At 39.0% G+C, this 26,503-nt stretch overlaps 3 protein-coding genes across 13 annotated transcripts in view; 1 reads left to right on the top strand and 2 right to left on the bottom strand.

Moving 5' to 3' along the window:
- Nucleotides 1-180: 180 nt before the first annotated feature.
- On the top strand, nt 181-9,531 carry LOC144181023 (uncharacterized). 8 transcript variants are annotated; one of them, XR_013324593.1, is made up of 8 exons: nt 181-301; nt 6,958-7,124; nt 7,514-7,595; nt 8,727-8,808; nt 8,874-8,985; nt 9,043-9,138; nt 9,192-9,289; nt 9,364-9,531. XR_013324593.1 is itself a non-coding variant. In XM_077709249.1 (3 exons), exons 2-3 carry the CDS (start codon nt 436-438, stop codon nt 2,184-2,186), a joined length of 1,314 nt encoding a protein of 437 aa, XP_077565375.1. In that variant the 5' UTR covers nt 182-301; nt 411-435; the 3' UTR covers nt 2,187-2,384. The 8 variants fall into 8 exon arrangements, 2 of the variants coding, with proteins under 2 accessions (XP_077565374.1, XP_077565375.1); XR_013324596.1 differs by lacking the exon at nt 181-301 and having other exon boundaries at nt 5,028-7,124; nt 9,074-9,138; XR_013324592.1 differs by lacking the exon at nt 181-301 and having other exon boundaries at nt 5,033-7,124; nt 9,460-9,531.
- Nucleotides 9,532-12,145: 2,614 nt separating this feature from the next.
- Nucleotides 12,146-14,243, bottom strand: LOC144181024 (uncharacterized). The gene is made up of 2 exons (XM_077709250.1): nt 13,775-14,243; nt 12,146-13,640 (listed from the first exon to the last, which is right to left on the bottom strand). The coding sequence occupies exons 1-2, from the start codon at nt 13,803-13,805 to the stop codon at nt 12,481-12,483; spliced, it is 1,191 nt and encodes a 396-aa protein (XP_077565376.1). The 5' UTR covers nt 13,806-14,243; the 3' UTR covers nt 12,146-12,480.
- A 2,932-nt stretch (nt 14,244-17,175) lies between these two features.
- syt1a (synaptotagmin Ia) overlaps nt 17,176-26,503 on the bottom strand; it is a 49,696-nt gene continuing 40,368 nt past the window's right edge. For 3 of the 4 annotated variants that reach the window (XM_077709255.1, XM_077709256.1, XM_077709258.1), the window contains 6 exons: nt 24,423-24,551; nt 20,236-20,403; nt 19,728-19,895; nt 18,843-18,960; nt 17,854-17,987; nt 17,176-17,774 (listed from right to left, as the gene is read on the bottom strand). In XM_077709255.1, the coding sequence (XP_077565381.1) occupies nt 17,568-17,774; nt 17,854-17,987; nt 18,843-18,960; nt 19,728-19,895; nt 20,236-20,403; nt 24,423-24,551 (924 nt within the window). In that variant the 3' untranslated portion in view covers nt 17,176-17,567. The remainder of the gene's footprint in view (nt 17,775-17,853; nt 17,988-18,842; nt 18,961-19,727; nt 19,896-20,235; nt 20,404-24,422; nt 24,552-26,503) is intronic. The other variant, XM_077709259.1, reaches the window with a different exon arrangement.

Genomic DNA, 26,503 nt, shown 5'->3' on the forward strand with positions numbered 1-26,503 from the left:
AATGTCGCCAAAATGATCTAAGATATACATGTCGGACAATATAACCGATTGTCTCATTTCGCTAATCCAAAATCTGTTATTAGCACAAGAAAGGGGGCACTTTCTCTTTTTTAATCGGGCGTGAGCACGTTGCAGTTTTGAACAGGCACATTTACTGGACCACACAAAGAGTGACGCAAGGACCCCCGACAAGATGTAATAGTACACGGATGGCTTGGGACCCATACTCGCGCTCGTCTTATTTTTTCCGTAATTTCAGTCTTAACTAAACTCAAGACGTGTCGAGCAACAGCTACTTTAGGTAAGGTATTCAACTTAATTCTGTCAATATTTAAGTCATTATTTTACACGTTGAAATCAAGCGGCATAATTTAGCCTAGCTTAGCATATGCTCGCTCGTCGTTATCAAGACATCGGTGCAAACCAGCTGTGCGAATGGCCACGAGAACGAAACCGGAAACGGCAAAACTCCAGGAGGACCTCTTTGGGACGCAACGTCATCAACCCTCGACTGTTTGCAGAATAATGCAAGCCAAAGTTGTTCTTCGCAGACTGGAAGGTTGTTTCACTTTAGATTTCTTTATTGGTATTAAATTGAATGCATTTGTCGTCATTATACAAGTACAATGAGATTTGAAGTTTAACCATTGAGTGCGCCCAGAAGAAGAAAATGAGGTTATAAGATACTAAAGTGTTTAAAAACACATGATTGTGTTTTAGTGTTTTAAAGTGTATGATAAATTAGCAGATTTTCATCCCAGATAAAAAGCACGTTTTAAAATTATTTTCTCTAGCCAGATAACATGAAATCTTTGAATACATAGTAGTACCTTCCCCGGTGGGTTGAGTGGTTAGCACGTCGGGCTCGCGACTCTAGGGTCCTGGGTTCAAATCCGGGTAAGTGCCACATTGTGAGATGTAAAATAGAACAAGGAACACCAATTCAACAATTAGCCCTGTCACTTTTCAACAGTTTTGTCTTCTTTTGCTTTTCAGATATGAGAAGTGTGTGGCTGGAAGCGGGGACTACTGGCATTAAAGAAGAAGTGGAGCGTCCTGTAAACAACGAGAAGAAAACAGAGTCTCCTCAGCGGCAAAAGAGAGAAGATCAAGTTGCCGTTCACAAGAAAGAGAAGCTGGCACATGTTAAAGAAGAGCCAAATGTCACGGGATCGACGGGTGGTTGCCAAGCGGACAATCTCATTCCTCCACTCTCAGACGGCGAGGAAGACTGGGACTCCGGTCCCAAGCGTCATGCCGACAAATGCTGCCAATGCTCTGAGTGTGGAAAAAGCTATGTTCAAAAGTCCACTCTGAAAAGGCACATGAGAACCCACACTGGGGAAAAACCTTTTGCCTGTACTCTTTGTACCAAGAAATTCACCCAAAAGGGCGATTTAAAAATCCACAGCAGAAGCCACACTGGCGAAAAGCCTTTCTCCAGCCTAGTTTGCGGTCAAAGCTTTTCTGCCAAGGGGAAACTAAATACGCACGCCAGAAGCCACGGCGCGGAAAGCCTCTTCCCCTGCTCGTTTTGCGCCAAAGGATTCCCGGCCAAATCCGATTTGACCGTCCACACGCGAACCCACACCGGGGAGAGACCCTACGTCTGCTCCTTTTGCGGTCAAAGGTTCACCCAGCAGGGCCAGTTGACGCAACACACCAGAAGCCACACGGGAGAAAAACCTTTTCGCTGCTCACTCTGCGGCCAAGCCTTTTCCAAGAAGCAAACCCTGGAGAGTCACGCCAGCGTCCACACGGGGGAGAAGCCCTTTTCCTGCGTGGTTTGCGGCCAAAGATTCACTCAAAGGGCCAACTTAAAAATGCACCGGAGGAGCCACACGGGCGAGAAACCCTTCGACTGCACAGTCTGTGGCCAAAAGTTCACCAAAAAGGCCAGCTTGAAAACGCACAAAAGACGGCACACCGGAGAGAAGCCCTTCGCCTGCTCAGACTGCGGCCAAACATTCACTCGGAACGGAAGCTTAAAAATCCATGCGCGAATCCACGCTGGGCTCAAACCTTTCTCCTGTTCTAGTTGCGAGCAAGTGTTCACTCAGAAGGAAAGCTTAAGAGTACACATGCGGACCCACACGGGCGAGAAACCCTTTCCCTGTTTGGTTTGCGGTCAAAAGTTCACTCAGAAGGGAAATTTAAAAATACACATGAGATTACATGCTACTTAATGTGTAACCTTCTGGCTAAAGGTTGAACAAACAACAAAAATATACTGAAGTATATCGTTTTTTGAAGAAAAAAGCCTTACTATACTATGTCGTTTTTGGCGATAAAAAGCCTTACTATACTATGTCTTTTTTTTAAGAAAAAAAGCCTTACTATACTATGTCGTTTTTTTGAAGAAAAAAGCCTTACTATACTATGTCGTTTTTTTGAAGAAAAAAGCCTTACTATACTATGTGGTTTTTTTGAAGAAAAAAGCCTTACTATACTATGTCGTTTTTGGCGATAAAAAGCCTTACTATACTATGTCGTTTTTTTGAAGAAAAAAAGCCTTACTATACTATGTCGTTTTTTTGAAGAAAAAAGCCTTACTATACTATGTCGTTTTTTCTTAAAAAAAAACGACATAGTATAGTAAGGCTTTTTTTCTTCAAAAAAACGACACAGTATAGTAAGGCTTTTTATCGCCAAAAACGACATAGTATAGTAAGGCTTTTTTCTTCAAAAAAGCGACATAGTATAGTAAGGCTTTTTCTTCAAAAAGCGACATAGTATAGTAAGGCTTTCTTCTTCAAAAAAACGACATAGTATAGTAAGGCTTTTTTTTTTTCAAAAAAACGACATAGTATAGTAAGGCTTTTTTCTTCAAAAAAACGACATAGTATAGTAAGGCTTTTTTCTTAAAAAAACGACATAGTATAGTAAGGCTTTTTTCTTCAAAAAGCGACATAGTATAGTAAGGCTTTTTTCTTCAGAAAAACGACATAGTATAGTGAGGCTTTTTTCTTTAAAAAAACGACATAGTATAGTAAGGCTTTTTTCTTCAAAAAAACGACATAGTATAGTAAGGCTTTTTTCTTCAAAAAGCTACATAGTATAGTAAGGCTTTTTTCTTCAAAAAAACGACATAGTATAGTAAGGCTTTTTTCTTCAAAAAGCGACATAGTATAGTAAGGCTTTTTTCTTTAAAAAACGACAGAGTATAGTAAGGCTTTTTTCTTCAAAAAACGACATAGTATAGTAAGGCTTTTTTCTTCAAAAAACGACATAGTATAGTAAGGCTTTTTTCTTCAGAAAAACGACATAGTATAGTATGGCTTTTTTCTTCAAAAAAACGACATTGTATAGTAAGGCTTTTTTCTTAAAAATACAACATAGTATATCAAGGCTTTTTTCTTAAAAAAAAACGACATAGTATAGTAAGGCTTTTTTCTTCAAAAAAACGACATAGTATAGTAAGGCTTTTTTCTTCAAAAAGCGACATAGTATAGTAAGGCTTTTTTCTTTAAAAAACGACAGAGTATAGTAAGGCTTTTTTCTTCAAAAAGCGACATAGTATAGTAAGGCTTTTTTCTTTAAAAAACGACATAGTATAGTAAGGCTTTTTTCTTCAAAAAGCGACATAGTATAGTAAGGCTTTTTTGTTTAAAAAACGACATAGTATAGTAAGGCTTTTTTCTTAAAAAAAAAAAACATAGTATAGTAAGGCTTTTTTTCTTAAAAAAGCCTTACTATAATATGTCGTTTTTTGAAGAAAAAAGCCTTACTATACTATGTCGCTTTTTGAAGAAAAAAGCCTTACTATACTATGTCGTTTTTTTGAAGAAAAAAGCCTTACTATACTATGTCGTTTTTTTTAAGAAAAAAGCCTTACTATACTATGTCGTTTTTCTGAAGAAAAAAGCCTTACTATACTATGTCGTTTTTTGAAGAAAAAAGCCTTACTATACTATGTCGTTTTTTTGAAGAAAAAAGCCTTACTATACTATGTCGCTTTTTGAAGAAAAAAGCCTTACTATACTTTGTCGTTTTTCTGAAGAAAAAAGCCTTACTATACTATGTCGTTTTTCTGAAGAAAAAAGTCTTACTATACTATGTCGTTTTTTTGAAGAAAAAAGCCTTACTATACTATGTCGCTTTTTTAAGAAAAAAGCCTTACTATACTATGTCGTTTTTTAAAGAAAAAAGCCTTACTATACTATGTCGCTTTTTGAAGAAAAAAGCCTTACTATACTATGTCGTTTTTTAAAGAAAAAAGCCTTATTATACTATGTCGCTTTTTGAAGAAAAAAGCCTTACTATACTATGTCGTTTTTTAAAGAAAAAAGCCTTATTATACTATGTCGCTTTTTGAAGAAAAAAGCCTTACTATACTATGTCGTTTTTTTGAAGAAAAAAGCCTTACTATACTATGTCGCTTTTTGAAGAAAAAAGCCTTACTATACTATGTCGTTTTTCTGAAGAAAAAAGCCTTACTATACTATGTCGTTTTTTGAAGAAAAAAGCCTTACTATACTATGTCGTTTTTTTGAAGAAAAAGCCTTACTATACTATGTCGCTTTTTGAAGAAAAAAGCCTTACTATACTATGTCGTTTTTTTTAAGAAAAAAGCCTTACTATACTATGTCGTTTTTCTGAAGAAAAAAGCCTTACTATACTATGTCGTTTTTTTGAAGAAAAAAGCCTTACTATACTATGTCGCTTTTTGAAGAAAAAAGCCTTACTATACTATGTCGTTTTTCTGAAGAAAAAAGCCTTACTATACTATGTCGTTTTTTGAAGAAAAAAGCCTTACTATACTATGTCGTTTTTTTGAAGAAAAAAGCCTTACTATACTATGTCGCTTTTTGAAGAAAAAAGCCTTACTATACTATGTCGCTTTTTTTAAGAAAAAAGCCTTACTATACTATGTCGTTTTTCTGAAGAAAAAAGCCTTACTATACTATGTCGTTTTTCTGAAGAAAAAAGTCTTACTATACTATGTCGTTTTTTTGAAGAAAAAAGCCTTACTATACTATGTCGTTTTTTGAAGAAAAAAGCCTTACTATACTCTGTCGTTTTTTAAAGAAAAAAGCCTTACTATACTATGTCGTTTTTTGAAGAAAAAAGCCTTACTATACTATGTCGTTTTTTTGAAGAAAAAAGCCTTACTATACTATGTCGCTGTTTGAAGAAAAAAGCCTTACTATACTATGTCGTTTTTTTGAAGAAAAAAGCCTTACTAAACTATGTCGTTTTTTTTAAAGAAAAAAGCCTTACTATACTATGTCGTTTTTTTGAAGAAAAAAGCCTTACTATACTATGTCGTTTTTCGAAGAAAAAAGCCTTACTATACTATGTCGTTTTTTTGAAGAAAAAAGCCTTACTATACTATGTCGTTTTTTAAAGAAAAAAGCCTTACTATACTATGTCGTTTTTTTAAAGAAAAAAGCCTTACTATACTATGTCGTTTTTTAAAGAAAAAAGCCTTACTATACTATGTCACTTTTTAAAGAAAAAAGCCTTACTATACTATGTCGCTTTTTGAAGAAAAAAGCCTTACTATACTATGTCGTTTTTTTGAAGAAAAAAGCCTTACTATACTATGTCGTTTTTTGAAGAAAAAAGCCTTACTATACTATGTCGTTTTTTTGAAGAAAAAAAGCCTTACTATACTCTGTCGTTTTTTAAAGAAAAAAGCCTTACTATACTATGTCGTTTTTCGAAGAAAAAAGCCTTACTATACTATGTCGCTTTTTGAAGAAAAAAGCCTTACTATACTATGTCGCTTTTTGAAGAAAAAAGCCTTACTATACTCTGTCGTTTTTTAAAGAAAAAAGCCTTACTATACTATGTCGCTTTTTGAAGAAAAAAGCCTTACTATACTATGTCGTTTTTTAAAGAAAAAAGCCTTATTATACTATGTCGCTTTTTGAAGAAAAAAGCCTTACTATACTATGTCGTTTTTTTGAAGAAAAAAGCCTTACTATACTATGTCGTTTTTTTTAAGAAAAAAGCCTTACTATACTATGTCGTTTTTCTGAAGAAAAAAGCCTTACTATACTATGTCGTTTTTTGAAGAAAAAAGCCTTACTATACTATGTCGTTTTTTTGAAGAAAAAATCCTTACTATACTATGTCGCTGTTTGAAGAAAAAAGCCTTACTATACTATGTCGTTTTTTTGAAGAAAAAAGCCTTACTATACTCTGTCGTTTTTTAAAGAAAAAAGCCTTACTATACTATGTCGTTTTTCGAAGAAAAAAGCCTTACTATACTATGTCGCTTTTTGAAGAAAAAAGCCTTACTATACTATGTCGCTTTTTAAAGAAAAAAGCCTTACTATACTATGTCGCTTTTTTAAGAAAAAAGCCTTACTATACTATGTCGTTTTTTAAAGAAAAAAGCCTTACTATACTATGTCGCTTTTTGAAGAAAAAAGCCTTACTATACTATGTCGTTTTTTTTTAAGAAAAAAGCCTTACTATACTATGTCGTTTTTTGAAGAAAAAAGCCTTACTATACTATGTCGCTTTTTAAAGAAAAAAGCCTTACTATACTATGTCGCTTTTTGAAGAAAAAAGCTTTACTATACTATGTCGCTTTTTGAAGAAAAAAGCCTTACTATACTATGTCGTTTTTTGAAGAAAAAAGCCTTACTATACTATGTCGTTTTTTTGAAGAAAAAAGCCTTACTATACTATGTCGCTTTTTGAAGAAAAAAGCCTTACTATACTATGTCGTTTTTCTGAAGAGAAAAGCCTTACTATACTATGTCATTTTTTTTAAAAGGAAAAAGCCTTATTATACTATACTTAAGTCATACGTATACTTTGGCCAAATGAATCCTAATTGAAAAAGCATATCCAAGTATGTAACCCTAGAAGTCAAAAACAAGCACTGTAGTGCAATATTGTATCTTAAAGTATTAAAGCCCAACCAAGAGGTATTTAGAGCCCCCGCCCCCTGATTAATGCACGTGACTATGAAAACCATTCATTTCTGTCTTTTTGAAATAGGCGTGGCCGAGGCGTGGGTGATGTCAGAGCTCAAATAACCGTCACAATTTTCTAAAATGGCCGATGGGCCGGAGGCTAGGCCAGTGCGTACTGCTGTTCTGCTCAGAATTGACGATTTCCCCAAGGAAGACCCGATAAACTTCGTCCATGACAATGCAGCGAGTTCGGTACTATGTCTTTTGGGGATTTCGTAGCCCCTTTTCTCATTTTCAGTGTGCTTTTTGACGGGAGCGTGCTTCATTGTGTGATGTAGCTCCACGCAGATGTTAGCACAAATGTTTGCTAGCAAGTTAGCCAACTTGCTAGCAAACATTTGTGTTAGCTTCTGCGTGGGGTTACATCACGCCAATGAAGCACGCCCCTGTCAAAAAGCACTAACACAAATGTTTGCTCGCGGGTTAGCCAACTTGCTATTGCTAGCAGGTTAGCGAACTTGATGGCAAACATTTGTGTTTGCTAGCAGGTTAGCCTACTTGCTGGCAAACATTTGTTTGCTACATTGCGTTACTTACAGCTCTTTATGTCTAAAAAGAAATCCTTCCATTGTGTGTTTCAGTCCCTCAATGATCACAGACTGCTGGGAAACATCAAGAATGTGGACAAAAGGAGCAGCTTGTCGACGCCATAACGAGCTGTTGGTCAGTAAAGAGTCATTTTATTTTAGTTTCTATTTTGGCTATACATTATTTATAGATAGTTTTGATTTTCACTATCCGTATAGTAATTAAACTTCAGTGTTGAGTATTCAAGGCTTTGTGCTATTGGCTTGTCATTTTATTAGGATACATCAATGGGTAAAAAATACTTATTTTTTATACTATGTCGTTAGAATAAAATACTTACTAAAGAAATACTATTTGGTCATTTTTAAAGAAAAAAAATCTCCAAGAAGGCTTTGTGCAATTGGCTTGTAATTTTATTAGGATACATCAATGGGTAAAAAATACTTATTTTTTATACTATGTCGTTAGAATAAAATACTTACTAAAGAAATACTATTTGGTCATTTTTAAAGAAAAAAAATCTCCAAGAAGGCTTTGTGCAATTGGCTTGTAATTTTATTAGGATACATCAATGGGTAAAAAATACTTATTTTTTATACTATGTCGTTAGAATAAAATACTTACTAAAGAAATACTATTTGGTCATTTTTAAAGAAAAAAAATCTCCAAGAAGGCTTTGTGCAATTGGCTTGTAATTTTATTAGGATACATCAATGGGTAAAAAATACTTATTTTTTATACTATGTCGTTAGAATAAAATACTTACTAAAGAAATACTATTTGGTCATTTTTAAAGAAAAAAAATCTCCAAGAAGGCTTTGTGCAATTGGCTTGTAATTTTTGTTAGGATACATTCTAATTTTGAATGAAAACACAGTAACTGGCTTAGTTTATTCTATCTTATTCAATAGCAACACAAATGCCTTCAGTGCAGGTGTAAATGGTACTTATAGAATATGTACCTTTTCATTTCACTTTCTTTAAGACCTTAATTTTAAATGTAGTCTCGACAAAATATTCAACAATAACGTGGGGTTCATTTTGACTAGTTTAAATAGCCATTTTTTTTCTCTCAGTGTAAAAAGAGGGAAAGTGTAAATATGGGATATTTATTTAAAACAAAAAGGTGCTGGGTGTTGTGCCAAAACTCATTTTCAAACTCTTTCAAAACAAAATGGCTCTGATTCAGGTAAAACCTTACTTGTGAATGTTTATTTGACATGACTTTGTGTATTGACCCCCTCCCCCATCTTTTTTGTTTTTCAGAATTCCACCCAAGGGGCACTAAGTTTCCTGCCTATGTTGAGATAGGCTCATGCACCCCCAATGAGATTTTTCAAAATAAAAGGTGAGCCTACTCCAATGGTTTTCTATTTAACTTTGTGTATTGAACCATTTTTTTTGTTTTTCCAGAATCCACCAGGGGACCTGGTTTCTTCCTATGAACAGATAGCCTCAGGAGCGTTAGTTTCTTGGTGCTGGAACACCAATGGGAACCAGGCTATGAAGTTTTTCAAAATAAAAGGTGAGCCCTTCTCATTGTTTTTTTAACTAACTGTACTAACCCCCCTTTTTTTTTCAGTTTTCCAGAATTCCACCAGGGGGTGGAGAAGATTCGATTTTTTACGATGCTGGAGCACCAACGGGAACCAATCTACAAACTTTTTCAAAATAAAAGGTGAGCCCTACTCATTGTTTTTTCAACTAACTGTACTAACCCCCCCTTTTCAGTTTTCGAATCTTCTCCACCAGAGGGTGGAGAAGATTCGATTTTTTACGATGCTGGAGCACCAACGGGAACCAATCTACAAACTTTTTCAAAATAAAAGGTGAGCCCTACTCATTGTTTTTTCAACTAACTGTACTAACCCCCCCTTTTCAGTTTTCGAATCTTCTCCACCAGAGGGTGGAGAAGATTCGATTTTTTACGATGCTGGAGCACCAACGGGAACCAATCTACAAACTTTTTCAAAATAAAAGCTGACATCCTGTTTTCCAGATTTCCACCTGGTGACAAGAGGAATTACTTCATCTTATTCAAGTTTTTCAAAATAAAAGATCTTGAAAAGTACATTTGTCTTTTTATTGATAGGAAAACATTTTAACTCTTGTACTTGGGAGTTGAAGTGTTGATTGGTGTAGTCACTCTTTTCTCCATCTGCTGATGAAAAAGCAAAGTACACTTAGAAAAATTAAAGGATAAAAAAACTTAAAATAAAATAAACCTATAAGTTGAAACAAACACCTAGAAGAAAAATTAGAGGATAAACACTTAGAAGAAAAATTAGAGGTTAAACACTTAGAAGAAAAATTAGAGGATAAACACTTAGAAGAAAAATTAGAGGTTAAACACTTAGAAGAAAAATTAGAGGTTAAACACTTAGAAGAAAAATTAGAGGATAAACACTTAGAAGAAAAATTAGAGGTTAAACACTTAGAAAAAAAATTAGAGGTTAAACACTTAGAAGAAAAATTAGAGGATAAACACTTAGAAGAAAAATTAGAGGTTAAACACTTAGAAGAAAAATTAGAGGTTAAACACTTAGAAGAAAAAATACAGAAGGAATGAGAGGATAAACACTTAGAAGAAAAAATACAGAAGGAATGAGAGGATAAACACTTAGAAGAAAAATTACAGAAGGAATGAAAGAGGATAAACACTTAGAAGAATAAATAAAGAAGGAATGAAATATTAGAGGATAAACACTTGGAAAAAAAATTAAAGGTGGACACTTGACAGAAATATTAGAGGAGAGTTAGAAAAATTAAAGAAGGTGGATACTTAGAAGAAACAGTGGATAAATACTTAGAAAAATGACAGAAAGAATGTAAACACTTAGAAATGTACTGACATTAAATGAAGTTACCAATCTTTTATTAAAATAGATTCTTACCTTAGGAGGTTTAGCTTCTCACTTTGCCAGACAAATGTGGACTTCTACATAGAGGGCAAAAGTAAATTGCAACTTTTGTCCGGTGAAACTTCACCATGGTGGATGGATGTAGGTCTGATTCACACAAGATTGTAAAGATGCTTTAAGATTTTATTTGACTTGGATTTTCCACAAACAATTACATTCTCCTTCCAGAAGCCAGCATTCCTCAAGTGGGCAACTTGCAGGAAACCTCCCAACTGAGTCTGGACACCAGCCTGTCGGGTGCTACAACAAAAAAAAAAAGACACTTAGAATATATAGAGACTGGAAATTCAACAGATAGGTTAAGGTCAGGGTTTGGGAACCTTCTTAATGAAGAGAGCCACAAACAATTGATATTTTCCAATGTGATGCCTTGTGAGCCATAATACAAATTTAACAGTCAAAATACATATGTAAACAAGTGTATTTTCATTTGTTTTGTTAGTAATTTCACCACTTTTAGAGTGGAAAAAATGAATATATTTTTTAAAAGATTCTTATGCTGTTGCCAATCAATGAGGATGCGTTCCAGAAGAGTCTACAGCACAAAAAAAAAGATTAAGGCCGTTCTAGATGTAATATCTCAATTCCGTCACCAGGATGTGCAGAAATAGCTGCAACGTAATGCTTAAAAAAAAGGAAAACTTGATCTAACCAAGCTATTTAGAAGTTGCCAAACCATTATTATACAAAAGGGAAATCTTGCAATTGAATAAACGATCAAAGTTAGTGAGTGCTACGTGATGACGATGACGGCTAACTGAAGGGAGACTTCATAATATTTGTATACATGTTTTTTTTTTAAACCGAAGAATTACAAATTGACAAAGGAGTGCTGAGCACACGTAGTGAAAACTATCATTGCATACAACACAACAGCATGTTAAACGTCTTTGAACACGACTTAATAAAGTGAACGATAACGAACAACATACTTTTCAAGTCAAATGGTTAGCATGGTCGTGACGTGCTAAGCTAACGCTAAGCTAACTACGTCATCTACGATACACAGCCTGTGGCGAGATGGAGCCGAAACTTAAAACGTCGACGGTGTGTTCAAGCTAGCATTACATGAAACGTTTTGTTGGCGCTTTAGGCTCAATCGATTCCTAAAAAATCTACTTTTAGCGTGATAAAAACGCACTTAGGGCAGTAAATTACTCGACGGCTTACCTGGTTGGCGTGTTCGGCGTCTGCCCGCACAGGAAGGCCTGTGGGAAAAGGACACGCTACTGCGCATGTGCGTTAATTAAAACAGCTGCGTCGGCAGTGGCTGTAACCACGCCCATATATTTTTCTGCCGTATTGAAAAAAAAGCCTTAATATACTATGTCGCTTTTTTTGGAAGGAAAAAAAAGCCTTACTATACTATGTAATTTTTAAGAAGTAAAAAAGCCTTATTATACTATGTCGTTTTTTGGAAGGAAAAAAAACCTTACTATTCTTACCTTACCATCACCTTCAGAGTAGAAGTCCCGGGTTCCAATCCTGATTAGTAAACCTGTGTGGAGTTTGTGGGAAAAAAGCATTACTATACTATGTCGTTTTTTAAAAGCCTTACCATACATGGTCATATTTTGATGGGGAGAAAAAGCCTTCCTATTAGGATGGCCCGGTGGGTAAGTGGTGAAGTGCACCGGCTTCAGAGTGCAGGTCCTGAGTTCAAATCCTGAATAGTTCACCTGTGTGGAACATAGTATAGCAAGGCCTTTAAAAAAAGGGTGCCAACCTGCAGACTTGAGTTAAAAAAAACAACCAAAACAGATATTCAATAATGTGATAGCAATTTATCTAAACACATTTTGTGACTTATGCATTCCATTGTTTTTGTTTTGTTGCGTACAATCATTACAATACGTATCGTGTCCATCATCAGTCCCTTCATACCCCAAACAGGTATAACGTAGTCCATTTTAGTATAAAATTCTGCTTTTACTGGGATTTTTATCTGTTTGCATTCCACATGCTTGTCTTCTTCGCTCTGTGCTTTCTGGCTCGTGGTCACCTTCTTGCGTAAACTGACGTCAATGATGAAAAATGGTTAGACGAGAGCAATGTTCCCTCTGATTTTTCGTTGGTCTGGGCAGAAATACAACAAATCATTATTGGCCACCACTTCTCACACCAAGGCACACATGCTTTCTAACTCGATCTTTCCGGGTGAACCTTTGACCACAAACAAAGCAGGGAAAGCGTTTCTCGCCAGTGTGGGTCATGGTGTGTTTTGTTAAGCTATCCTTCCGTGCAAAGTGTTGGTCGCAAATGGAGCAGGAGAAAGGCTTCTCTCCGGTGTGGGTTCTCGTGTGGCTGATCAAGTTTTGCTTGGTGGCGAAGGCTTGGATGCAAAAGGAGCAGGTGAACGGCTTCTCGCCAGAGTGCGTTCTCATGTGTATTTTTAAATATCCTTTTGTCGTGAATCTTTGGTCACAAATGGAGCAGGAGGAAGGCTTCTCACCGGTGTGGGTTCTGGCGTGTATTTTGAGGCTCCCTCTCCGAGTGAATCTTTGGCTGCAGACTAAGCAAGCAAAAGCTTTCTCGCCGCTGTGGGTTCTGGTGTGTCTTTTTAAATTAACCTGATGGGAGAACTTTTGATCGCAAATGGGACAGGACAAGGGCTTTTCTCCGCTGTGGATTCTCGTGTGACTTATCAAGTTTTGCTTGGTCGAGGACGCCTGGCCACAAATTGTGCACGTGAAAGGTTTCTCGCCAGTATGCCTTCTCATGTGTATTTTTAAATTTCCCGTCGTGCTGAATCTTTGGCCACAGTCTGAGCAAACAAAAGGCTTTTCGCCCGTGTGGGTTCTTGTGTGTATTTTTAGGCTTCCCTTCCGAGTGAAACTTTGACCGCAAATGGAGCAAGTAAATGTTTTCTTACCACTGTGACTCACTTTAGGCTTTTTCAATGAACGGCATTTGCCAAAAGGTGCGTCCTCACTGTCAGTGTCCTTTTGAGCCTCGTCAGGGGCAAGCCAGTCGGACATGGCCCCGTCGCTATCTGAGAGGGGAGCGATGAGGTTGTCTATTCGGGCTCCTTCTGTGGAGTTGCCGTTGGCCTCACTCGGACTAGCGTCCTCACACTTTAAAGCGCTCTTTTCTTTAACGTGCAATACGTTGTCTTTCTCCATTGTGAGGACAGGCGGCTTCTGCGCCCCTTGTACAAGTAGGACTTCTTCCTCTTCTTGTTTGATGTGTGCCGACTCTTCTTTCTTGTCTTCTTCGAGGCGAGCGCACCGCCGGCGTGCAGGACGCCTCTGGCTGACTTCTGCAAGACAAAAAAACATGATGTAATAATGATTATTTCCACGGCTCCCAATAAAGTCAATCAAAACATGTATAGAACATCACTGGATCGGATTGTGTGTATTGTCAAGTATGTGTACTATAAACAAAACCAACCTTCTAGCCTCTGGAGACCTTTTGCCCGCATTATTCTGCAAACAGTCGCGTCTTGATGAGGTGTTATCTCTTCTTCGGTGCCGCAATGATATTCGTGGAAATCTGCGGCTGCCAAAGTCGTTCTTGGAGACGATTTCCACACGAAGACTTATTCCTTTGTTAGCAGCTAGGCTAAAGTAGCCTCAAGTGTTCGACAAAGGACGATACAGCTCGGCGACTTCCAGAATTGGATTGGCTTGGACAACTGTATTCATCCTGTATTCGGGAAATGCCTAATGCTGGACGCGTCGTCGGAGTTTAGATTTAGTTAGGCGATAGAAAGTGACGAGACGCAAAACAGCAAAGAGAGACCCGTCGCAAAAAAATGCTCGGCCCTGCCTAGTCGTTTTTCTTCGTTTAAAATTCCAGCCGATAGCTCAAATACTGCCATCTACAGGTGAAAGGTTGACCGTCTCTGTGACGTATTTGGATGTGGTTACGTCTCAATGTGACGGGACAATATGGGCGTAGTGTCGCCTATTTTTGACGTACAATGAAACAAAATGATGACATCTATTTGACGTCACTTCCACCTGATGAAGTAACTTCCGTTAGTCGTTACGTGGATGTAATATTCATTTGTTTATGAATAAAGTACGAAATACATAAAAATACAGAAATGTAATGAATGAATGAAAAAACACTATTTACAAGCACAAACAAGATTTTAAAATATGACAGACGAGCGTTTAGTTTTGGTGTCATGCAATTTATCGCCGCTAGAGGACAAAAGTGAATCATAAATGGGGAAGCCGTGTTTTTAGTTTTGACCGCAAGACGGCGACAAAATCGTTGCGTCATTGGTTGCGGAATGAAGACAAGTGGACACGTCAAAATGCTATATATCAACTGGGAAATTAAACATTTTTTTTATTGATTGGTCATTTGTATATTATGAAGTTATAGAACAACAGTCAGAAAACCCCACAAGTGAATCACAATATACACGCACAGAAGGAAAAAAACTGAAATAAAAAATAAATAAATAAGGATGAACTATTTTTACGAACTCACGGAGGAAAAAACGCACAAAATAGTCAAGCAGGTAGTTTTTAAACACAGCAAAGGCAACAAGGATGGCCGTAGACTTTTTACACCGCTTCGCTTTGATTGGTGCAGGGAATCGTCCGAGGCGGAGCTCGGTGCTGCAGTTAAATGGCTTTTATTTAATTTCTTATTCTCTTTTTAAGTGTTTTCCTGCACTGCTACATGCCCGGCCGTCGTCGAATTCCCATCATTTTCCCACTTTGCGTGTTTCATTTTCCCATTTCTCGAAAGTTTGCTTCGGGGTTTTGAAAATGACACAAAAGGGGAAAGTTTTTTTTGTTTTTTTTGTACAAAATAAAAGTGCAAAATACATCTAATCAACACCAACACAGTTTGTACTGTACATTCAACATTGTAACCTCCAATAGAAAAGGATGGCGAACACATAAAAGAAGATTCCATTATTATATTTCTTATAGATATACATTTTTTTATGTAAATATGTACACACATAATTTGGAGAGCTTGTTTGGTATTCAACTCCCTGAACTGGAAAACCGAACCAAACGGGGGAAACGTCGTCGCTGCTTCCTGGCTTGGATTTTTGCCGTTTATTTTTATTATTTTTTTTATGAGTATTTCACACAGCGCCCGACAAACTCTCTCGGCAGGTCATCAGCGACATCACTAAAGGACAAACTAGCGTTACACGTCTACACGCACGGCATCACAGTGATACACGAAGCGAGCGCCCAGTCGAAGGCACGCCCGGGAATGGCGGATGGCGATGGGGCAGCTACATGAGAACACCAGAGGCAAACGTAGAGGGGGAAAAAAAAGCCCCCCTGACCACCCGGACGCTCCATTTTGGCCAAAAGCCAATTGTTATTTCGCCATTGAAATCAGCCAAATTGACTTAATACACTGGCTGCCATTGGCGTTAACGACAGGGCAAACGGTGGAGCAACATGAGTAGACAGAAAACCACAATATTAGATTCTCAAGGGGTGTCCAAGCTTGGTGCTCGGACGTTTGGTCGCCAGTCTTTTGGTCCCTTTTGGTCGCCAGTCTTTTTTGGTCGTCGGTCAAATGGTGACAGAGAGTTTACTGTTGAAAAACAGCTCTCAAAATTATATTCATGAAAGAGAGTTTAATAACTAAGAGAGAGTTTACTATCTAAGAGAGAGAGTTTAATATCTAAGTATTGTTTAATACACGGATGGGCAAACTTTTGGGCAAAAATTTGACAGATGGGTCAGCAGAAGATGCGATACATATAAAAAAGTGCCTCCGTTAACAGTAGATATGAAACATTAACAGAAAAAAAGGACTAAACTATTAACATACTCATCTCTCATCATTTAAGTAAAAAGTATAAATTACAAAGTCAAGTCAAAAGGAATGTAGAAATATTAAAATGTAATTTAAAAAATATTTGGACAACGTTGGCGGGCCGGATTAAAAAGCCTAGCGGACCAGATGTGGCCCGTGGGCCGTAGTTTGCCCAACACTGGTTTAATATCTAAGTACATTTGACCGGCGACCAAACTTGCTAGCATGAACCGTTTCTTCAAGTTCAAAATAAAATAAAATTAAATGAAATAAAATAGCGCCCGGGAAGCTGACGCTCGTTTTGTTTTGGCAGTGTTCACGAACCGGCGTCGCCCAAAGCACACACAAAATAAAAAAAATCCAAACTGGTGGGCGCCGGCCGAAGAGGCAAACAAAAACGAGGGAGGGGCTCATTTAAGGACACGGCGGCGACTTGGTGCTTTTATCACGAGGGTTCAACTTGGGTGGGGTCGTACCAATACGGCCACCGACAAATAAGTAGAAAAAGCTCGTACGAAATCGCGCGCGTCTTTTGTCCCGAAACGTGGAATGCAAGTAACAAGAAGTATGTATTATTCATAAATCCTGGATCGGGTCATATTGGCTCTGGTTCACAATCAAGCATTCGCGCGCTTTCAAATAAAACATCTTATTTCAAAACATCCACCGAGAACAACAACATAGAAACAACTAGAAATGCGTGGCCTGCTTCACGTACGTCGTACGACGCCTGGGTGGACGTCCTATGTACAAAAAATGTCGCTCATGCGCTATATGTCAACTATACGCGTTATATTGCTTAAAAGAAGGGGGCGGAGCCAGGGGGGGGGGGAGGGAGGGGCGGACAACTGAGTGACAAAAATGGCGGGCGGGTAAAGCGAGGAGGCGTGTCACCGAGTTTATTTACAAAGATTGGCTATAGAAGGGCAGGGTGAGGCAACTTGGATGCCCCGGGGACCACTTATTGATTTTTTAAGGGCGTCCAATCATGTTTTCCTCTGAATTTGCTTGGCCTACAATAGAAGATGAAAAATTCCAACACCGACAGGAGACATTGGTATATGCTTCTTATGCGATTGGACGGCGACCAGTCCTTGTCTGAGTTCAAAATGCGTATCTGAAAGTTATTTTTGATCGTTCAATGTTGGAAAGGAAATGATAGAGTACCAATCTGTATTGTGTGAAGCGATTGTTATCAAACTATTTATACAATTAATTTGACTTTTGATTTTTTTTAACTATTTACAGTAAATATGTTAACCCAGAATGATATAACGGGTGACGAAAAGTGTATCGGGAAAAAAGGTGGTGGCCCCCGGGCCATACGTTGCCCACCCTTTGCTATACAAGAAGGCAGGAGCGTGGAGAAGGAGGAGCTTAGTCAGGGGAAGGGGCGGATCCTTTTTCATTGGGGGTGGGGCTTATGCTTCCTTGCCTATTTCTTGGTGGAGAGCTGCGCGTCCACCTCTTCCTCAGGCTTGAGCACGTGCCATTGGGCGATGGGTCTCCTGGGATTGGCCAACATGTCGGACCAATGGCGGAGCTCCGTTCCCGAGCTGTTGAGGCCCACGAACACTTTGCCGATGGCGTCGTTTTTGCCGATTTTGTCGTAGTCCAGCACCGTGATCACCACCTGCACCTTCTGCAAAGTCCACAAGGGGACAAATGGATTGGTGGATGAATGGGGGGGAGGAGTTTGATGGGGGGCGGAGCTTGAATACCTGGATTTGTTCGAAGGGGACTTCGAAGCTGAAGGACTCGTTGTAGTATGGGTTGAGTGTGTTTTTCTTGATGGTGGTTTTCTTTTTCTTCAGACGTTTACCGTTCTGCATGAGGTGGATCTTCACGTAGGGATCTGGCGTGGAGGAGTGACACGACGTTTTTTTTCAAATTCATTTCTTTTTGGGGTTGTTTTTGGTAGGATTGCTTTCTTGGTTTTGCAAATTCATTCATCTTCGGGAGTTGTTTTTGAATGATTTTTTCCTTCTTTGTTTTCCAAATTCATTTATTTTCTGGGATTCTTTTTGAATGATTCTTTCTTTTCCAAATCCATTTATTTTCTGTTTTTTAATGATTTTTTCGTTGTTTTCCAAATTCCTGTATTTTCTGTGGTTGTTTTTGGATGATTTTTTACTTCTTCGTTTTTCCAAATTCACATTTCTTCCAGCATTCATTTTGCGCTCATCTTATTTCTTCGTTTTCCCATGACTCACCCATGTGCGCCTGCCTGCCTGCCTGTGCCACTTGCGGGTGCAGCGCGACCAATCCTAACTGACGTGAGCGCATCTAAGATGACAGGCATTCTATTTTTACCCTCCTTTTGATGTTCACTGGGCAAAGCGGCACACTCCCAGCATGCTACGCGAGCGGCCAAAAACGCAAAAAAAAAAAACATCCCCATCCTCCTCTCGTAATAATCTGCCGCCTGGTTGCCAGTGCGCAAAAAAGACAGCCATAAAACGCCTCTCCTCGTTCAGGTGCATTTTCCCCGCAAGAGGTCACTTGACGACGCATTCGATGTTCCGACTGTCAAATGCTTTCCGAGTGGATGAATAAACCCTGGAAATAGGCCTCGCGATTTTTGATCAAAATCCATGTACATTTTTTAAGCAGAAATTCACAGATTGGGAAATTTGGCAGTTTTTTGTCCCCTTTTTTAGCCGGTGGAGGAAAAAAATGGACTCCAAAATGGACGCTAGTTAAAGCTCACCTGACAGCCCGCCGACGTCCATCTTCTTCAGGTTTTTGGCCTCCAGGACCACCACGGTTAGCTTACCGGCAGTCGGCACGTAACGTAATGAGAAGCAAATGTCGCCCAGTTTTTCTTGCTGTGACAGAAAAACAAAAAAAAATTCACTAAACGATTGGTGACATTTTATGTTGTAATCTGTAAACAAAGGTCAGGAAACACATCGTAAAATTCATGACGTCGACGATAATAAACTCTCTCTCATGAATATAATTGTGAGAGCTGGTTCCAACAATAAAGGGACCAAAAGACCCGGGACCAAACGTCCGAGCACCCTAACGTCCGAGCCCCCTAACGGTGACGTAGCAGAGCAGAAGTATATTCGAGATAAAGCAAACCCTGAAAACATAGGAATTGGCGCTCATTCGACCACATTTAATTTCCCCCGCCAGAAGACATCTAACGAGCTAAAGCTCGGCTCCGTTAAATGCCGTCGTTAGCTACGTGCTAATTGAAAGAAATGGCTTCTATTACAAAACATTTCATTAGGAAGTCGTGTCGGAGGGATGGATGACTGCTGATAAAAGCGGCTTAAAACAAAAGTGACAATCCCAGTTAAATCTGCATAGCCGGCCGGGATTGGTCGCCAGCCAATCGTACGCAGAGACCGACAAACCCGGCGCCACGCAATTGCGTAAAACGAGGTGCCGGCCTTTGCGTAAAAAGCACGACGGCCCGGTCGCCGCCCTCTGTCGCAATTAACCTTTTAAACGCATCGGCGGGGCCGAGACGCAGGTTGCCGTAGCAACGGGCGAGGCTGCGCCATGACATTTAGCGTGAAAATTGAATCTCCTCAACTGTTGCCGGCTATTAATTGAAGGGGAAGCCGGGACGTTTAGTACTCACCTCCTCCTTCTCGGCGCTCTGCAAGTCTCGCCATTCTTCCGTCACGTGGCTGAAGTCCACCTTGTTCATGGCCACCTTAATGTCGCCGATGGCGTCGTGCTTGGAGAAGCGGTCAAAGTCGTACACCGTCATGACCAGCGTCTTCCCGCCCAGTTCCACGTAAGGAACCTGATGGCACAATTAGCCCCCATTATTTAACGGCATCATTTCAATGGCTTAATAAGTCATTTTGCAAGATACATATACATTTGTAGACATATTTCATACAAAATTAGTATACACACTTCTAAGAATTTGGAGCAGGAATGGGAAAGCTATGGCCCGCGGGCCACATATGGGCCCACTAAGCCTTTTAATCCGGTCCGTCGACGTTGTGCATATTTTTTTTCTTTTCCCCAAGATGGCGCCGTCACGCGGAAGCCAGTGGCAGTAGCTCTGCCCACTCTTATGTTTTTTTGTGTTTTACAGCATGTTTTACATGAAAAAATAGATAAAAAAATCACTTTACCTTAAAGGTGAATTGCTCATTGAAGGTGGGATTAAGGGTCTTGCGGTGGACTTTGGTTTCAAACTTCTTCTTCTTGTCGGGCAGCAGATAAACTTTGACATACGGGTCGGAGGTGCCGCCCATGTCCATGGCGGGAAGTTCGGCCGCCTGGATGATCCCCACCATAAGCTGATGAGGGAAAAGACATTTTGTCAAGTTTGGATGCTGTTGAAAACACCTTCTATTGCAGGGGTAGGGAACATATGGCTCGGGAGCCACATGTGGCTCTTAGCTAAAATATGGAAACCAGTGGTGAGAGTCCCGAACGCACCAATAGGAACGTAACGTCATACTGTGTCATTGATTTCATTGATACACATTGAACTCATTGATATTCATTGATTAGCAACAGCATACATAACATTGTGATCAAAATAATTCAAAGACTTTTTGTACTTTAAAAGTGATCAAATGACTGCAAAATGTCATGTATTTTGACTTTTAAATTGGGAGTATGGCTCGTAAGGAATAACATTTGAAAATAGGAATTGTTTACGACTCTCTCTCTTTCAAAAAGGTTCCTGACCCTTGTTCTATTGTATGCATCAAATCCATATTTTAGTTTTTTTATGGACTTCTCACCAACGTCAATAGACCGCGATGACGGAATAGTTTAAAAAAAAAGCGAAAAAGCGTAACATTGACGCGCACTGCTTGTAATCACACCTGTCAGACGTGGCCCTGTTTGCACATCTGCTGCCGTGTGTGTGTGTGTGTGTGTTTGTGTGTGTTGCTCTTCAGTCACGCTTCAGTTTGATTAGGCTAACAGTACCAGGAGGCTGGACCGTGACCAATCCCCCCCTTGCCGTGCCCATCGCTGTCTGATAAACTCCCTGAAAACAAGTTGAGCGGAACTCTTCTGCACATTCGCAGTTGAGAAAGTTAACTACAAGGCACCGTGAACGGTTTTCAAATGAAGTATTCAGTCATTTAAAACGGATTGGATGTCTATCGCCGTCCACTGTGTGACCGGTCGCCGGTCAAATGGTGACAGAGAGTGTACTGTTGAAACCAGCTCTCAAAATTATAGTCATGAGAGATATTTTAATATCTAAGTACTGTTGAAATTAGCTCTCAAAGTTATATTCATGAGAGTTTAATATAGTACATAGATATTAAACAGTACTTAGATATTAGACAGTACTAAGATATTGAACTCTCTCTCTCATGAATCAACAGTAGATATTTAGATATTAAACTCCATCATGAATATAATTTTGAGAGCTAATTTCAACAGTACATAGATATTAAACAGTACTTAGATATTAGACAGTACTAAGATATTAGACAGTACTTAGATATTAGACAGTACTTAACTATTAGACAGTTCTTAGATATTAAGCAGTACTTAGATATTAAACAGTACTTGGATATTAAACAGTACATAGATATGAAATAATACTTAGATATGAAATAGTACTTAGATATTAAAAGTACCTAGATATTAAAAGTACTTAGATATTAAACAGTACTTAGATATTAAACAGTACTAAGATATTAGACAGTACTTAGATATTAAGCAGTACTTAGATATTAAGCAGTACTTAGATATTAAGCAGTACTTAGATATTAAACAGTACTTAGATATATCAGTCTTCATTAGCTAATACTCATTTCCCCTGAAATTCTAGTCATGAAAGTAATAAGTCTAGCATCTCTAGGTGTAGTTCATGTGGAAAATGTCATTTTCAAGCGCTTCTTTGTGCTCCATTTGCCTTGTTTGCACGACCTTTCATCTCATTAGTCCCCCCCCCAATCCGGCAGGCGGCATTATTTGGGGCGAATGACAAGAAGAGAAATGGGAAGTTTATGGAGTCGCCTCCGGATAGACGCCAGGAGCTCAGAAAGCAATCGCCCGAGTCCGTCGGGCCTTCGACGAAATTGCCTGAGGATTAGATGGGGGAGACGTGGGGGGGCCTCTGCCTTGAAAGCTGAAAGCCAGCACCATAAAAAACTGCCTCCTTGCCGGCCATTGTCGCCGAGTTGGGCTTTAGACCGCTTTAGCTACACGGCGCCGGGCTTATTAGAGACACAATTGCGGAGCGTTATTATAGATGATGTGGAGAAAATGTTCTGTAATTTGTCATTTTGAAAGTAATCCTTGACGGAGCACTAATGGCGTGTGTTCCTTTGACTTTTACAACTGTCGTTAAGCAATTGGCTTCTACTATTTTTTTTCTTTACTTGAGTGCCGACAAAGGCCGTTCATGAAACGTAATGAATAGGCAAATTAACTGAACTGAACACAGGTGGATTTCAAAAGGTTTTCTAGTGTGAAAAGAGCAAGAAAGATGGATTGGAGCGTGACCGGATGTTTGGTCGCCGGTCAAATGGTGACAGAGAGTTTACTGTTGAAACCAGCTCTCAAAATTAGATTCATGAGAGAGTTTAAACTTAGAAACTAAACAGTACTTAGATAGTAAGCAGTACAGATATTAAACAGTACTTGGATAGTAAACAGTACTTGGATATTAAACAGTACTTAGATAGTAAGCAGTACTTAGATAGTAAACAGTACAGATATTAAACAGTACTTGGATAGTAAACAGTACTTAGATATTAAACACTACTTAGATATTAAACAGTACTTAGATATTAAACAGTACTTGGGTATTAAACAGTACTTGGATATTAAACAGTACTTGGATATTAAACAGTACTTAGATAGTAAACAGTACTTAGATATTAAACAGTACTTGTATGTTAAACAGTACTTAGATATTAAACATTACTTAGATATTAAACAGTACTTCGATATTAAACAGTACTTCGATATTAGACAGTACTTAGATATTAAACTCTCTCTCTCTTAGGTATTAAACTGTCTGTCATGAATATAATTTTGAGAGCTGGTTTCACCAAAAGACCGGCGACCAAATGTCCGAGCACATTCTTGGTCTGACTGACAAACTAGTGGTTTTCCAGATAGAAACATTGGCAAGAAAACACCATCTTTTTCCACCAGGGTAAATGGAGTTGTCCATCATTCCAAAGCGACTGTACACAAGAGCCAATGTACTGTATGAAAGTGACATTGCTTGTTGACCAAGCGCCCGTCTCTCGACGCCGCCTGACCCTTCAGGGATTAAGGTTTAGATTGAAGATTAGCCAGAGATGGATTTGGATTGCCTCACAGACAACAGACTGGAATTTTTATAGACTAGCGTGCATCCCTCCTCCTTCTTTGCCACTCTTCTAACTTTTCTTTGGATAGCAACTATCCGCCATCTTTGGCTAATTGCATCGGCGTCAGCTGCATTCCCACTGAGGGAGCGGCTGAGTCCCATCGGGAAGGGACGTCGCGTTCGCTGGGACAATTTCTCGGCTGTCACACGACATCTGGACAGCTGATGCCGGTCTTGCATCATTTACTTTTTATAAACTCAGCCATCGGAACCGAATACAGCAGAAGGAGATCGGTTATGTTTTACAATCGGGCGGAAACAAAGCAAAATAACAGGCGGACCGGAACGTGGCAACGTCGCTGGGGATTTCCGACAACCGCCAACATCACTTCATTTCGCAATAAGGGAAAAAAATGCTTGACGATGTTTTTGGCGGAAATCCTAAAAAAAGCTTTTGATATTATAAAACTGGCAATTTTTTTACAGGACGATATAAATATAATTTTTCTTTTTTTGATACATTTTTTAAATCTAAATAACAATTTAACATCATTTTATCTATTAATGAGTTATTTTTAAATGAATATATGTTACGTAAAACAACATTATATGAACTATATTTATATCCAGCCCGCCGACATTTTCCAAATCATGTTTTATTTTTATTCTTTATTTTTCCCAAGATTTAATATTTCTTAATACATTCATTTTTACTTTACTTTGTACTTTATACTTTTTACTTGACTTTGGACTTTATACTTTTTACTTTACTTTGTACCTTTCACTTTAATGATGAGTAATGAGTATACTAATACTTTAGTCCTTTTTTCTGTTTATCTTTCATATGTACTGTTAACGGATGCCCTTTTTTACATGTATCCTATCTTGTGCTGAACCGGCCCATCAGCCTCACATTTAAAATGGTGTAATATGATTGGTTGCCTATCTCCTCGTGTTCTGCTATTGTGAGGGTAATTGGTACAACAACAAAAAAATCAATGACTTAAAAAAAAGTGTTCTCACCGTGTTTTCCGTGAAATTGTAATCCAGCGAGTACTGTAATTTGCCTAGTTTCTGCTCCTCTTTGGGCTCCGCCTCTTTCTCCGTTTCCGTCAAGCCCGTCTCGGCGTCCTCCTCCTCGTCCTGCAAGGCCTGGAGGACACACCCAGAAAAAAGTCAGTGGCGCCTGAGTACTACCCGGACGCCATTTCTCCCCCCTCTCCGGCGGCTCGGAGGAACCACCACTGACTGCCGGAGGCTGCCGCTCGTTTTTTTTTATGACGTCGAAAAGGGAGGAGGAAGCGAGCAGTAAAAAAAAAAAAACAGGGCATTTAACACGGGTTCATGCTCCGAGATGCACTAAAACCTCGCTCCCTTGACGGTGCGTCTGGAGGAAAGATCACAGGATGGCAACCGGAGATGATAATGAGGGCGAGCGAGCGAGCCATGGGCAGGCATTGAGAAGAAAAAGAAAGAACACAAAAGATGGAGGACAGAAAGAGAAGAAGAAGAAGAGAATCTTCTGGAAAGAGATCAAAGTTGCCTTGGTGTCAGTTCAAGTCAGATCAACCCTTTATAGCCAAGTAGCCTGGGCGGGGGCGGGGGCAAGGGGGGGTGCTGGGTTAGCATGAGTTGGTGCTGATGATGATGATGATGATGGTGGTGAAGGAAATTGACTACGACATGCGATTGAAGAGGCTCAAAGGTCATTCAGTCAGCATCAAAAGTTACCGTCCAAGAGGTTTCTCTTTTTTTTTTGGCATGCACAGCATTCTCTGTGAAAAGCTACCGTTTCAAACAACCCCCCCAACCCAAAAAAAATATGTCACCCTCAAACATCCATTGGATGAGCAGAGGTCCTCAATTGCTCATTTCGCAACTAGATTAGCCCATTTTTATTCTATTTTATTCATCTTTTTTATAGCAAAAGTCAACCATGAGCGTTGGTGAGCGGTGACAGGTTTTTAAAAGAAACATGTGTATTTTTTTTTTAACTATTTTTGCAATCAAAATGATCAAGTAATTGATCGAGTTAAAAAAGTTCCCGACCCCTGCTATAAATCATTAAAAAGTAGACCAAAATATTGAACATTTCTTCCACTTACATACATTGCTAAATGACAAACTATGTCTAGTTATTCTTTAACTTTAACCCTACTGCATTGCATTTTCCAATCTTTTAATCCCAATGTTCTCCAAGTTTTTCCAATAGAGGACCCCTGCCCCAAAGATTGGTCGCCATCCACCTCCCCTTCCGCAAGCTCCTCCTCTCTTATGCCAATGCGTGATCAAGCGTCATGCTAGCAAAGTCAACCGTTTTCATCAACCCGCCAGTCCTTTCCAGTGAAAGCCAAAGGGCCGAGCAACGCCGATTGGTCTCAGACGGACTTCCAAAATCCACTCCAATTGACCACCTGCTTGGGTTTACGTTAAAAAATTCGGAAACCCATCGGTATGGCTCGGTCCCGTCTTATCATACTCGCGGTATATATATATACAAGTATATATGTGCGTATACAACCACTACGCACATATATAAAGGACAGTAGAAATACCGTGTGCATAGTTACATCTATTTGGGCTCAAGGGGGAGTTAGGTTGTCGTCAAGAGGCTATTAAAAAACCATCAAAAACATCAGAGCAGCAGGCTTAAGAAGATCCAACGGGCAATTGGGAAACCTACCGCCAGCGACCATTCCGCACAGTCATCAGACACAACACACAGATAAGGAGGACATAGAAGGAAGAAACACAAATTAAAACAACTACACATAGGAGTCAACCGGAGCAACACCCGGAGAAATGACTTGAGCATTTTTGACGGAGGGATTCCATTTTTTTTTTTGGTCAAAATGGACGAAAAGTCAAGCTCATTTGACCAAATTTGTCTTTAACACGAGTCATTTGGAAATGGTGTTGTCATTTCTCCGAGTGCTTTGCTTCATTACCTCATTAGGTCCTCATTAGACGGAGAAAAAAAACGAAATGAGAAAATAATCACTTGAATCATTTTCAAATCATAATAAAAGAAGTCAGCTATGAAAAAAAATGGTAGCTGTTTTATGAATATGTTATTGGGCCGAGCTTATGTGTTCAGAATTATA

This window comes from Stigmatopora nigra, chromosome 23 (assembly GCF_051989575.1).
Source record: "Stigmatopora nigra isolate UIUO_SnigA chromosome 23, RoL_Snig_1.1, whole genome shotgun sequence".
In the NCBI taxonomy this organism is placed as follows: domain Eukaryota; kingdom Metazoa; phylum Chordata; class Actinopteri; order Syngnathiformes; family Syngnathidae; genus Stigmatopora; species Stigmatopora nigra.

Coding starts and splice junctions, on each gene's coding strand:
- LOC144181024 (XM_077709250.1), bottom strand. CDS start 13,805: ATGCGGGCAAAAGGTCTCCAGAGGCTAGAAG. Junction 13,641..13,774: donor AGGTCTCCAGAGGCTAGAAG/GTTGGTTTTGTT, acceptor TTTGTCTTGCAG/AAGTCAGCCAGAGGCGTCCT.
- LOC144181023 (XM_077709248.1), top strand. CDS start 436: ATGGCCACGAGAACGAAACCGGAAACGGCAAAACTCCAGGAGGACCTC. Junction 560..996: donor TGTTCTTCGCAGACTGGAAG/GTTGTTTCACTT, acceptor TTTGCTTTTCAG/ATATGAGAAGTGTGTGGCTG.